The 12,152-nt window shown below is 54.3% G+C and overlaps 1 protein-coding gene across 5 annotated transcripts in view; it reads left to right on the top strand.

The window, feature by feature from the left end:
* The window catches only part of LOC118214770 (unconventional myosin-IXAa-like), a 163,179-nt gene that overhangs the window by 135,136 nt on the left and 15,891 nt on the right, over window positions 1–12,152 (top strand). For 4 of the 5 annotated variants that reach the window (XM_035394975.1, XM_035394974.1, XM_035394973.1 and 1 more), the window contains 11 exons: window positions 1,884–2,024; window positions 2,126–2,165; window positions 2,456–2,578; window positions 4,415–4,495; window positions 4,828–4,938; window positions 5,945–6,067; window positions 6,709–6,858; window positions 8,289–8,602; window positions 8,938–10,455; window positions 10,737–10,833; window positions 11,418–11,630. In XM_035394975.1, coding sequence (XP_035250866.1) covers window positions 1,884–2,024; window positions 2,126–2,165; window positions 2,456–2,578; window positions 4,415–4,495; window positions 4,828–4,938; window positions 5,945–6,067; window positions 6,709–6,858; window positions 8,289–8,602; window positions 8,938–10,455; window positions 10,737–10,833; window positions 11,418–11,630 — 2,911 coding nt within the window. The remainder of the gene's footprint in view (window positions 1–1,883; window positions 2,025–2,125; window positions 2,166–2,455; window positions 2,579–4,414; window positions 4,496–4,827; window positions 4,939–5,944; window positions 6,068–6,708; window positions 6,859–8,288; window positions 8,603–8,937; window positions 10,456–10,736; window positions 10,834–11,417; window positions 11,631–12,152) is intronic. The other variant, XM_035394977.1, reaches the window with a different exon arrangement.

Below are 12,152 nucleotides of genomic sequence, written 5' to 3'. Positions count from 1 at the left end.
ATATATATATATATATATATATACATCTTCTTGAATCTGGTTATTGGAATAATTGAAAGAATGAAATGTATGTAGAGAGTCATTAGTGCTTTGGTTGTTTATTGGAGGCGAGTGTTCAGGTTGCAGGGGCCTCCCCTCCCCATAGCGTGAGGCCCTCGCTGTGCCATGGTGTGGGCTGCTGGAGCCGTTTTGGCTGCTGGGCGTTGCGTGTTTTGGGGTGGAGCTGCATTGTGCATTGTGTTCCCTCCTGAGGGCCCGCGGCCCGGCGCACGTCCCCAGCGCCCTGCTCTCAGGGGCGGGCCGGGAATCCGTACCCCAGGACCCTGCTGCTGGGTTAGCGCGTGCGGCAGTACCGGCGCGGGGGAAATGGCGGACATTTCGCTGTCTGCCCCAGCCCTGACCTGCCGTAACGCCACCTCTGTTCCACCCTGCCCCGCCCTTTTCCCAAAGAGAAAAACAGAAACTGGGCACGCTCCCCCAGCCCTCGGAATGAGCCAGCGCCCGGGAACACCGAAGCGCGCGGACGCCAGCGGAATTCCTGCTCTTCCCACCTCGTCTTTCTGCCTGGCCGTTGTCCAGTCCCTTCCTGTTTCCTCTGGGCGTTGCTGCGCCCGGCGACCGGGGGCGGAGCCTGCTGCATTTAGAGGCTCTGGTATTGGGCAGGCCTTGGAGGAAAGCACCTCTATTTCCATGAGGTCCTTTTGGACGCGCTACTTTATGACAGTATTATTTACAACCGCAGAGCTCAGCAAGTTTAAATCACCAGTCTCTATCAATCTGCCTCTGTGCTTCAAATTGCAAAAAGTAAAATATAATAAAAATAAAGACCTCTACATTACTGGATCACTCGCCCCAGTTTTGTGTTATGTACTTGTTTTCTTCATCAAAGACCCGATTTGCTAGGATTCATATGCAAAAAGATGAATTCCCCTGGGTCCCGTTCACACCCGTTTACTCAGAAACCCAAACAGGACCTGCAAAGACCAAAGCAGAGGGGGGACCGCAGGAGGCCGCAGAATGTTAGAATCCGCTCCAGACTCCGCTTGGCTGTCAGCTCACACCACAGTTGGCTGAAGGAAATATTTGCTAAATGGCCTGAATTTTTTCCACTTCCACCACAGAAGATGTTGCAAAATCCTTTGGTTCCCAGCCTGGCTGTTCATTTAATGGCTCTAAGGCCTCCCAGCTTCTTATTTTTATACTCATCTTGTTTGCACAAGTAAACATGTTAGTGTGTGTATGTATGCGTGTGCGTGTGCATGTGTGTGTGTGTGCGTGTGTGTGTGTGTGTGTGCGTGTGCGTGTGCGTGTGCGTGTGCGTGTGCGTGTGCGTGTGCGTGTGCGTGTGCGTGTGTGTGTGCTCCAGTGTAAGGGGTATGAATAACGTGTGGAGCTGTATAAATAGAGTGGATTCTGATAAGGTATAGATTCTACTCCGATACCACAAATGGATTTTCTGGGTGGGGGGTGTCTTCTTCTGAGTGCCTCGGTGCATTTGTGTCTGAAGGTTTCTCTGGGATTTGGACTAACCCCTCTGACCAGTCTGCGGAGGCTGCACTGTGTTTGCCCAGGGAGCAGAATAATCAGAGCTTTACCTTACAGAGAGGTCAGGGCTCTGGGGTTCTGTCGCTCTCCTCCCTGGGACTGGTATACACTGCCAGCTGACTTTAACCAGGGGCTCCAGCATGGCACCGCTGAATTATGACCAACTCTTAGCATGAGACACAGGTTTCTCCTCCCTACAGACAGGGAAACAAGATTTTAGGATGAATGCGATGTACAGGCTTGTGCTTGCCTGTGTGGGGTGAGGAGTTGTATTCCACACAGTGGGTTTGTCATGTGTGCCTGACTGTGTGTGTGTGTGTGTGTGTGTGTCCCATCAGGGAGAGCTTCAGCGTGGGCTGGAACGGGCGTAGCGGGAGGTCCGGCCGCCTGTCGTCCTCGGGCTCCCTGCTGGAAGAAGACGGCGTCTTTGTGAACTCCACCAGCAGCAAGCTCCTGGAGAGGGCCCACGGCATCCTCATGTGAGCCCCCTAGTGGTGATCAGATGGATGAGTCACTGCACTAACAATGTACTGTACTCTGGTGCCTTGGAACCAAAACTGACGCACTTTCTGTCTTACAGGAGGAACAAAAATTACAAGTTGAAGCCTAGCCTGCCAAAGGTAAGCCTTACAATCCTGAAACATTTCACACTGATGGGCGTGTCACAACTTTAATGGTAGCGGCAAATGAAGATACTAGTTGAGTGTGTTAGTACTGCTGGCCCTGGTTGAGTGTGGGGGTCAGTGATGGAGGCCCTGGTTGAGTGTGTTGTCTGTACTGCAGGCCCTGGTTGAGTGTCTTGTCTGTACTGCAGGCCCTGGTTGAGTGTGCTGTCAGTACTGCAGGCCCTGGTTGAGTGTTGTGTGTGGGGGTCAGTGATCCAGACTCTGGGCTGTGTGTTCTCCTGCAGCATCTGCTGGATGTGAAGTCTCTGAAGTACCTCAGCTGCCTGACGCTCCACGACCGCATCACCAAGTCCCTGCTGCACCTGCACAAGAAGAAGAAACCTCCGAGCATCAGCGCTCAGTTCCAGGTGAACACGCACACGTATGCGCACACACACACATGCATGCATACACATGTACGCGCACACGCACACACACACACTCACACGTACGCGTGCGCACACACACACACACACACACACACACGTATGCGCACACACACACACATCACACACATAAACGCAGTAATACTTAAACATAATTATGTGCATACTCAGTTGCAGAAGGTCGCACACACATGCACACAAGAATATGCACACCTAGTCACATGCATATGACCTTCCCCTGATCAGCTCCTTATGTATTAACACACGTGTGCTCACACACACACACATGCACACGCAGGTGCTCACACAAGCAGCTGAGAGTGATGTAATTTCCCCTGCCTTTGAGAGGACGGCCCAGTCATGACCTGGGCGTGTGTTCACACCCTCCTGGCACAACCCTGGCCCTGCCCTTCGCTTGTATTGTTGTTGGAGGTCGGACCAGTCTGTGTGTTTCGGTCACACCCTAAACACCATTCATGTGGTCATGTCTGCCCTTTTTTAGAGCTCCATGTTTCACAAGTCATTTTTCTTACTCACTAAACTCAGATTTATCACTTCAATTTATCGATTAAATCTGGGTTATTTATTTACCTACCTACACCACGCTTATTTACTTTTTTTATTCTTTAAATTTTTTTTAATTAGAATTTCATGCTGACAGTTCAGAAGTTGGCGGACATTTGTGGACTTTAAGCAGAAATGATTCAATTAGGAGCAGGTGGCTTAAATGACTATATCAGTGTTGAACTCACTGATGACGTGGCATATTTTCCACCCCTTTATTCATTTTGGCAGATACACACAGCGTTCCCAAGGGAACAGATTACTAGACTGAGCGGCTGCTGGGCCTTTTGCTAAGGCATAAGGCTAGTGAGTGTGTAATGATCTCAAATGTGGCATGACACCCCCACCCCCACGTTCTCTCGGACAAACGGTTCAGTGATATTACAGTTCCAGTTTTCTTGTAATAACCAAGCTAGAGCTAGAACTCAAGATGGCCGCACATAAATAATGTATAATACTATCATATGCTCTGAGTTTTATTTATTTACTTACTAATGACTTGTTTTTTTTATTTCGTGCACATTTTTCGAAAGTGACAAAATGGAGGGTGCCTTTGTAATGGTCTGTGTTAGGGTCCCGGGCCTTGGAGAGGTGGGGAAAGTGCTGTAAACAGCCGGTGAAGTGCCCACCCTGGAGCCCTGGCACACATCCCTGCACTAATGTGTCGGTGACCTCACCGCATGAAGTCACCACCCCGCATCCTGTTGTGTGTCTGATTGCTGTAATCCGCCAAGTGGGGAAAGTGAATTCCTGACCACCAGAATAGCAGAACATCCTCCCCCTTCCCTCCCCAACCCTCCACTCCCCTCTCCCCCCAGCTTTCTGAAGAGCACAGATCAGCTCCAAGTGGAGTGCTCTCTCAAACTCGCACTCTATAGCGCCATCCTCAGGAGGTGTCTCGAACACTCCCCCAAAGCTCTCACCCACCCTGTGAGACTAGGGGATCGACTGCAGCCAATGATGAGAGGTCATTAAAACACAAAACCCTCGCATTCCTACAAACAGTTATCCTTATCCTGCCCCTCCTCCCCCCTCTTCCGGCAGTAAAACACTGAGCGTCACCAACAAAACAGTTTTTCAGGAAGTGGTTGTATTTTATCAGGTCTGGTCCTTTTTTCTTTTTTAAAGCTTGTGTATTTTGTGTGTGGGTGTTTTCATGGAACACCTACTGTACATTTGTTTGATTTATTCTCTCTCTTTCTCACTGTGTGTGTGTGTGTGTGTGTGTGTGTGTGCGCGTGCGTGTGTGGGTAGGCATCTCTGAATAAGCTAATGGAGACACTTGGCCAGTCCGAGCCCTACTTTGTGAAATGTATCCGCTCCAATGCAGAGAAGGTATGTATGTTTGTGAACAGCCTGTAACACATGAAAGTGTACACCAAATACTGACAGAAATCTGCTTTTCTTCAGTGCTGGCAGTAAGATACTCAGTTTGAACATTAAACCCCAATTATTGCTTCTTCATGTGTGAATGCTTCTTTCAACACTTGCATTGTAGTGTGAAAAGTTGCAGGTTTTGAGGAGTGGTCCCCCCTGAATTAGCCTTTAAAGCATAATAGTTGTGCAGTCTCCAGAACAGCACTTTTGGTCTTTAGCTTTAAGCTGATTGGTTGATTTTTCCTCTGCTCCTTGTTGTTGCTTAGTGGTATTTCTGCCCTTCCCCACAGCTCCCCCTGCGTTTCCATGACGGCCTGGTTCTGAGGCAGCTACGTTACACAGGCATGCTGGAGACTGTGCGCATCCGACAATCAGGATACAGCATCAAATACACCCATCAGGTGAGAGAACAGCAAAATCAGAGGGGTCTACTGACAACAAGAGTATACTCACGGAGGGGTCTACTGACTACAAGAGTATACTCACGGAGGGGTCTACTGACAACAAGAGTATACTCACGGAGGGGTCTACTGACTACAAGAGGATACTCACGGAGGGGTCTACTGACTACAAGAGGATACTCACAGAGACCTCTTTAGGCAACAAGAGGATGTTCACATAGGGGTCTACAGGCAACAAGATTATACTCACAGTGGGGTCTACTGACAACAAGGGGATACTCACAGAGCCACATAAGCGCATATACCTCAGCCCCCACTGGCCCGTTGCCTCCTCTGTGTCTGGCAGGGCCCTTTGTGATGTGCTGGGAGCGGAGAGCAGATCTTTCAGCTGTACCGCGCTGAATTCCCCCTCGCTCTCCTGCTCTGTGTCACTTTCATTAACTGACCTGAGTGGGAGGGCTAATTCCACAGCCTCGTTCCTTGGAGTTCCCCCCAAACATATTGCCTGTTACGAATGTCTGAGCAGTGTGCTCACCTCGGATGGGCTCAGACGTCTAGCTCCCAGAACAGAGGTGCTCTATTGTACTGAATGACCCCCCACCCCCCTCCCCAAATATAATAATCACATACTAATGCAGCAGCGGTTTCCAAAGTGCCCCTGCTGCTGGTGAATGCTGGGGCTGATTTTTAACCCCTCCCCCTTCTCAGTCTCCCAAACACCACTGGGGCTGATTTTTAAACCCAGTCTCCCAAACACCACTGGTTGATTTGAGTTAACAGAAGTGGCGTGTCAGCGGTTAGCCTGTGTGTTCAGTGACATCAGGCCCCTCGCACATGCCCAGTGTGAGTTTTGTGAGCCGCACACACAGCGCAGTGGCTAGCGTTCAGTGCAGACAGAAAGGAACCCGCTGCACTGAGACCTGTGGCCTTGGTGAGTGCTCCCCCGGGTGTGCGAAGGTTCGCGGTCGAGCGCGTTTTTGATTTCCTCCGTCTCTCCGCCGCTCAGGATTTCGTCCGTCACTTCCGCGTGCTGCTGCCCGTCGGCACGGGCGCCACCCAGGAGGGCCTGCAGGCGTACCTGTCCCAGGTGGACCTGGCGCCCGATGGGTTCCAAGTGGGTAAAACCATGGTAAGTGCGCTCACTTTCGCCGGGACAGGCCCGCTCGCGGCCTTCGTTTGTCATGGTGACGTGTGCGTGCGCGTTACCTGACCAGTGTGGATGGAGTAGCTGTTGGGCTCACGTGTAGATATGATTTCCTGGTGGGGAAATTCACTTTGCCTGAATTTCTGCGGTGAGTAACCAGCTGAAAGTATGAAAACAATATTCAATAAGTATCTAAACCACCCGGGATTAGAGCCTCTGCTAAGGAAATGCATATTATAATCTAATGGTGTGCACTTGGTGAGCCTTAGTCTGTATATCCTGCCACTACTGCTGCACCTAATAGCCCCTCCTGGCCTACATGTTGGTCCCAGCCAAAAATAGACCCAGACGTTTTACTCTACTGCGGGGAACTACGTCGCCCACAACCCCCCATTTAGAGGCCAGGAGCCATCAGAAGGTGTGGGCAAAACAGAGGTGGTAATCACACACACAATGCACCGATAGAGTCCAGCGCCATTCCATTAGGATGTCACAGTTTCCCCCCCAGGGCTGTGGCCCGCTCTGTCATTAGCCCCCCCCACGCCAGACATTCCTGGGGTTATTAAGAGTGGGCGTGCCCGGTGTGCGTCTGACACGCCCCCTGCCCTGTCCCCGCCCCCTCCCAGGTGTTCCTGCGGGAGATGGAGCGGCAGCGGCTGCAGGACCTGCTCCACCAGGAGGTGCTTCGGCGGATCGTCCGGCTGCAGCGCCGCTTCCGGGCCCTTCTGGAGAGGAGGCACTTCGTCAGCATGCGGCTGGCGGCCTGCGCCATCCAGGTGAGTCAGCGGCCCGCGGACAGCACCGCACCGCGTCCTGAGGGCGGCACCGCGTCCGGCCGGGCCGTCCAGCGACGGGCAGCTTTCTGTGCGGCGTGGGCACCGGGCGTTCGCTCCCACGTCCTGGCACACATTGACCAGCCTCCCTGATTCGTTGGCCGGTCGGCAGCTGTCAGTGTGCTGTCCCACCTCACTGTGGGCGTCGCGTGTTTGCTGTCTCATTTCTGCATCATCCAGTCTGTTTACTGCATTGGTTCTGTGCAGCGCCTGGACCGGGCCCATTGTAAATTGCGGCCAGTCAGACTTAACCCGGTCTTTCCTCTCTGCTGTTCTGACGTACTGTCTGGGACGAGATCGCTCTTTGTCTGATGTGGGATTGTGACATAAAGCACAGCGGCGGGTGTTGCCAGTTTTCTGCCGAAATCCCCTGACGACGGGCGTGCTTTTGCTGCGCTCTCCACCTTTTTAAAAAATGATTTTTGCTTTCGTTTATTGTGACTAATCGGGCAGCTGGGAGGCTAGGGGCGGGGGTGGGGAGTGAGACACGAGCAGAGAGAGAGGTCGCGACCTCGGAGGGGGAGTCGGCTGCGAATCGAGTCTCCGGACGCTTCCGTACCTTCAGATTATTCCCCCTCTGTCCCGAGCGGGATTTTCGGGAGCCGTGTTGTTCCTGGAACTGATAATTGGCTCTCGGAAAGAGACGCCTCTGGTGTCACGGGCTTCGCCTGATTGAAGGAAAATAAATAAAAAGCCTTGGAGCCTGGAAGCGGAGCGCTGGGGACACGCTAAGCGTAAATAATGTGTATGACAGTAATTGGAAAAGAAGGGTTACATAAACCATCAAGCGCTGCTGTTGTGATAGGCTTGGCAGGATGAAAGTGATTAGAAAATGTTTTCGGCGTTACTGTGTTACTTATGCCTTTGAAGGCTGCCCGTCCCTGAAGAGAAATAAACAGACCAGAGTGTCATGACGGTCAGCTGGAATCATTTCTCAGCGTCTCACTTTAGAGTACATAAACCGAGTCAGGTCAGAAGGGCTGGACGCGTGGAGAACTTCAGCTGGCTTTTCTGCGGTACCTGTTATGACTAACCTGTTAAGACACATCTGTAATGATTCGAAAAAAGGTCATTCAGTTGCACTTGTGATAATAATGATAGTATTTAAACTTAATTCTGAGAAATAACAAATATTTCTAGGTGCACTACATAGGTCTGAGGTTTGAGGTTACTTTTCTAATCCAAATAAATCTTCTGCTAGTCCGTTGAGGGTATCAGTCAATAGATATGTATCATATAGCCTGACGTTACAAAGTTCACGTGCTTTGTTCCACACACATCTGCGAGTTTGTTCCTTCTTGAAGCCCTATCCGTAGGAAATCATATCCCTTTCCTCGGGTAAGATGACGGGGACCTCTGTGCTTTTTCCACAGCAATGGTGGCGGAGCTACAGGGATAAGGAGGCGGAGGAGGAGGCGGAGCCTGACCCCGCCCTGCAGGAGGCGGCGGCGCTGTGCCTGCAGACGGCCTGGCGGGGTTACCGGGAGCGACAGCGCCTCCTGCAGCGAACGGAGGCCGCGCGGGTCATCCAGAGCGGCTGGAGGCTCCTCAGCTGCCGGCGGGCCCGGGCGGCGCGCACCGTCCAGGCGGCCTGGCGGGGACACCGCCAGAGGGGCTGCTACCACCGGCTGCGGGACGCGGTGCTGCTCCTGCAGGCCGCTGGCAGAGGCTACCTGGCGCGACAGAGGTAGCGCACTGCGCCAGCGCCGCGCTCTGCTGGCTCATCTCCCCTGCTCTGAGGGGACTGGCAGCCCTAGCACGCTAACCGTAGCCTCGTCATCGCATCGCTCCCGAAGCTGTTGCTGGGATGCCTGTTAGGTGTTTTGTTCGCGCTCACAGTGTAAACAGTCTGTGGAAAGCCTGAGCCCCAGGATTAGCGGCTGTGGGCAAGTGCCTGTGGCTGTAATGGACTCGCCCTTCCCCCTTGGCACTGTGCTAGTGAGGTTAGAAATAATATGACGCAAGTTCTGCGTGTAATCCCCGGCTTGTTTGTGGTGTTTGGTGACACTTCCTGTTTCTCAGGTTCAGGGCCCTGAAAGAGGAGAAGCAGGAGGAGGTGCGGCTGCAGAACGGACAGGCCGGCCCCACGCCGGAGGAGGAGCAGCCGAGGATCATGGGAATGGACATTGGAACGTGGGAGGACCGCTCGTACGAGGAGCGGGAGCGCAGCCTGCGGAGGCTGGGGTCCCTGCAGGGGGCGGAGGAGGCGGCCCCCGAGGACTCCCCGGCCGAAGGGGAGGGGGCCGGGGACAGCCGGGGCAGGGCCTCGCTGTCGGAATCGTCCACGGCGAGGGAGAGGCCCAGGGCGGCGGACGACCCCAACCAGAAGACGAGGGCCAAGCGGGAGAGCCGCAGGATGAGGGAGCTGGAGCAGGCCCAGTTCAGCCTGGAGCTCCTGAAGGTGAGGTCCACGGGCGGGGGCTCGCCCTCCGAGGACCGGCGGTGGTCCGCCGAGCTGATCACGGAGGGCGCCCACTCCCCTCAGGGGACCCCCGACAGCGAGAGCTCCAGGGGGAGCTTTGAGCTGCTGGGCGCGGAGGACTACCCCAAAACCAAGCCTGTCGCCCCTGCGGCTGAGGGGGCGGGGCCAGACTCTCCGTCCGCCACGCCCGACGCCTTACCGTCCAGCCCAACGTCGCCGACAGAACCTCCAGAACCCATGGAGCTCCCCGGCAGCCCCAGGACCAAACCGCCCAGCCTGGCCCCGCTCCCCAAAATCGAGAACAACCTGCCCACCTTCTACGTTCCTGCCCACGAGGGCGGGGCCGCCCCCCGCCTGCCCGCCGACGCGGCCTCGCGGTCCGAGGGCGCCGGCAAGTCGTCCCGCCGGCCCGTGGTGGTGGTCATCAGCATGCAGAAGGACACGCCCCTGGACGAGGCCCAGGACCAGGACCAGGCCCAGGACCAGGCCCCGCCCCCGGAGCTGCGCGACAGCGCGGCCCAGACCAGCGAGCCGGCCTCCCCCGCGGCGGCCCGCGACGTGCTGGAGCGGCTGGAGCGCATGAACGAGGAGAAGGAGGAGCGGCACAAGCAGCAGCAGCGGCAGAGGGAGCGGGAGATGATGGAGGAGATCCGCCGGCAGACGGAGGTGCTGGAGACGCAGCGGAAGTGTCTGGCGCAGTACGAGAGGGAGCTGCTGGAGAAGCAGAGGGGGGAGGCGCTGCAGAGGATCCAGCAGAGCCGGGGGGCGGGCCGCAGAGCCGACCGGCCCAGCTCCCTCCTGGTGTCCCCGGCGCCGCCCGGACCCGCCCCCCCCTCGGAGCTCTCTCCCTCCGCCGTGGACGTCCAGATCGTGTTGCCCTCGCAGCCCCGCCCCGCTGGCTCCAGGGACCGGCCCATCCCCGTGTTCCAGCCGGAGCGGAGGGAGGGCCGGCCGCTGCAGGACGGCTGGGCACCCAAGCTCACCCTGGAGTCCCGAGAGGGAGTGGCCAAGGGGAGGGCCCACAAAAAATCCTCCTCCCAGACCATCAACATCAGCATGACGGACAGGACTTCCAACATCTTCTTCTCACCCAAGGACAACAAGGCCGCCATTTCCAAGTAAGTGGTGAACTCTGTCCTTACGTATGTATTGTTTTTGTTTGTGTAGTAGTGAGTGGCTGAGTCCTACTGTGTTCTGCCAGTGACTGACTGGACATAGGATAGTCCCATCCTTTGACTGGTGTTGCTCATTGGCTCCACACTTTTGTGCGGTTCACAAAGCCTCACAGTCCCCACGTAGTTCTTCAGCTAATGAGTTTGACCATCGGGACGACAGGAGTTGGCGCGTCTTTGCACAGAGCGCTCTTACACAGAGACCTGTTGCGTTTGTTGTGTTTCAGGTCTGACAAGGACTTTGCCAATCAAGAAAGGTCAATGGCCATCCAAAAGGATGAACCCTCCAGCTCCAAAACCTTCAAAGGAGCGAAAGGACGCGAGGTGAGTGACAGGGCAGGGTGAAAACCCAAACAGCAACTTTTTTTCAAGGGCCGAAGGGGTCCAGGCTCAAAAGCATCCTCTGGCTCCACAGTGAACACCGCTGAACACATCCTAAACCTTCATTAGCCAGCCATCTCTCTCTCACATGCTATGTGTGTGAGTTCGGGCCGACGCCAGCATGGCTACTGTGGGCCCTTAGGCCGCAACAGAGTGTTTCACGCATTTAATATCCTTTTAATTACTTAACCAGTATTATCAGTTGTTTTTTTTTCTTTGTTGTGGCAGTGTCCCTACAGAACGGAGAGTGGAAATATAAAGATCGAATGTGTGTTCTTGCTCTGAGCGTAGTTGTGCCGAGTCTGTGTGTGTGTGCTTTAGTGTGTATTTGTGTGTGTATGTGTACTGTGTGTGTATGTCTATGTGTATGCGTATGTGTATGCTCTTTATGTGTGTGCAGGCTTGTTTGTGCTGGCTCAGAGGTGCTTGCTGGGACAGCAGGTCCTCCACTCGCTCCGGGTTTTGGGAGGTGGAGAGGGGCGGGGAGCAGGAGGTTTTTACTGTGTTGTTATCATTTGGTTAATCAGGTCGCCAGACCAGGCCATAAAAAGAAAGCCCGCATGGCGCGGACACGGTCCGACTTCCTGACCCGCGGTTCAAACCCCGAGGGGGAGGGGGAGTCGGAGGACCATGAGTACGATGAGACCCCCCTGACGCCCCCTCTGTCCCCAAGCCTGCCCCACCCCGAGCAGGACACAGAGGGGGGCGCTGTACAGGCTTGTCACAGTGACTCCGAAATGGTAAATGTACAGCCAGACGGCACCCGGGCCCTCCAGCCTGCTCCGGGTGCCAGGCTCACCGAGCGGGGTCTCTCCACTGCTAACCCTTCCGCTCAGCCTCGGTAGAGTCGCAGTACTGACCACCTTGAAGCGCTTCAACACTCCAAAGTCCTTTGTCATTTTTTTTCTGCTGTACTGTAGATGGGGGGAATGCCTTCTGAAGAAAAGCCAGAACTGTGATGGTCTGTTCAGGAAGAGAAAAGCCAAACCCTTTCTGTATCTCTTTCTCTGTTACTGCTGGTGTCTTGGGAATGTCAGATTGAATACTCTTTTGCTGAATTTGTTTTGCTTGCGCAGTTCTCTTTCAGCATTATTAATGCAGCCACACACCAGCGATTACAGAAGGGGAGGATGGTATAGAAAGGGTTATTGCAAAGTCTCAGAAATTATTGCAGCAGGGTCAGAAGTTTATTTATTCTTTTTTTTTTTTTTAAAGGTATTTTCCCTGAATCAGGTTTCTCTGCAACCATACAGTTGTTCTCC

The sequence above is a fragment of the Anguilla anguilla genome, chromosome 16, assembly GCF_013347855.1.
Source record: "Anguilla anguilla isolate fAngAng1 chromosome 16, fAngAng1.pri, whole genome shotgun sequence".
NCBI lineage: Eukaryota > Metazoa > Chordata > Actinopteri > Anguilliformes > Anguillidae > Anguilla > Anguilla anguilla.
Note: the sequence above shows the minus strand (reverse complement) of the source record. Positions and strands in the feature narration are given on the sequence as shown.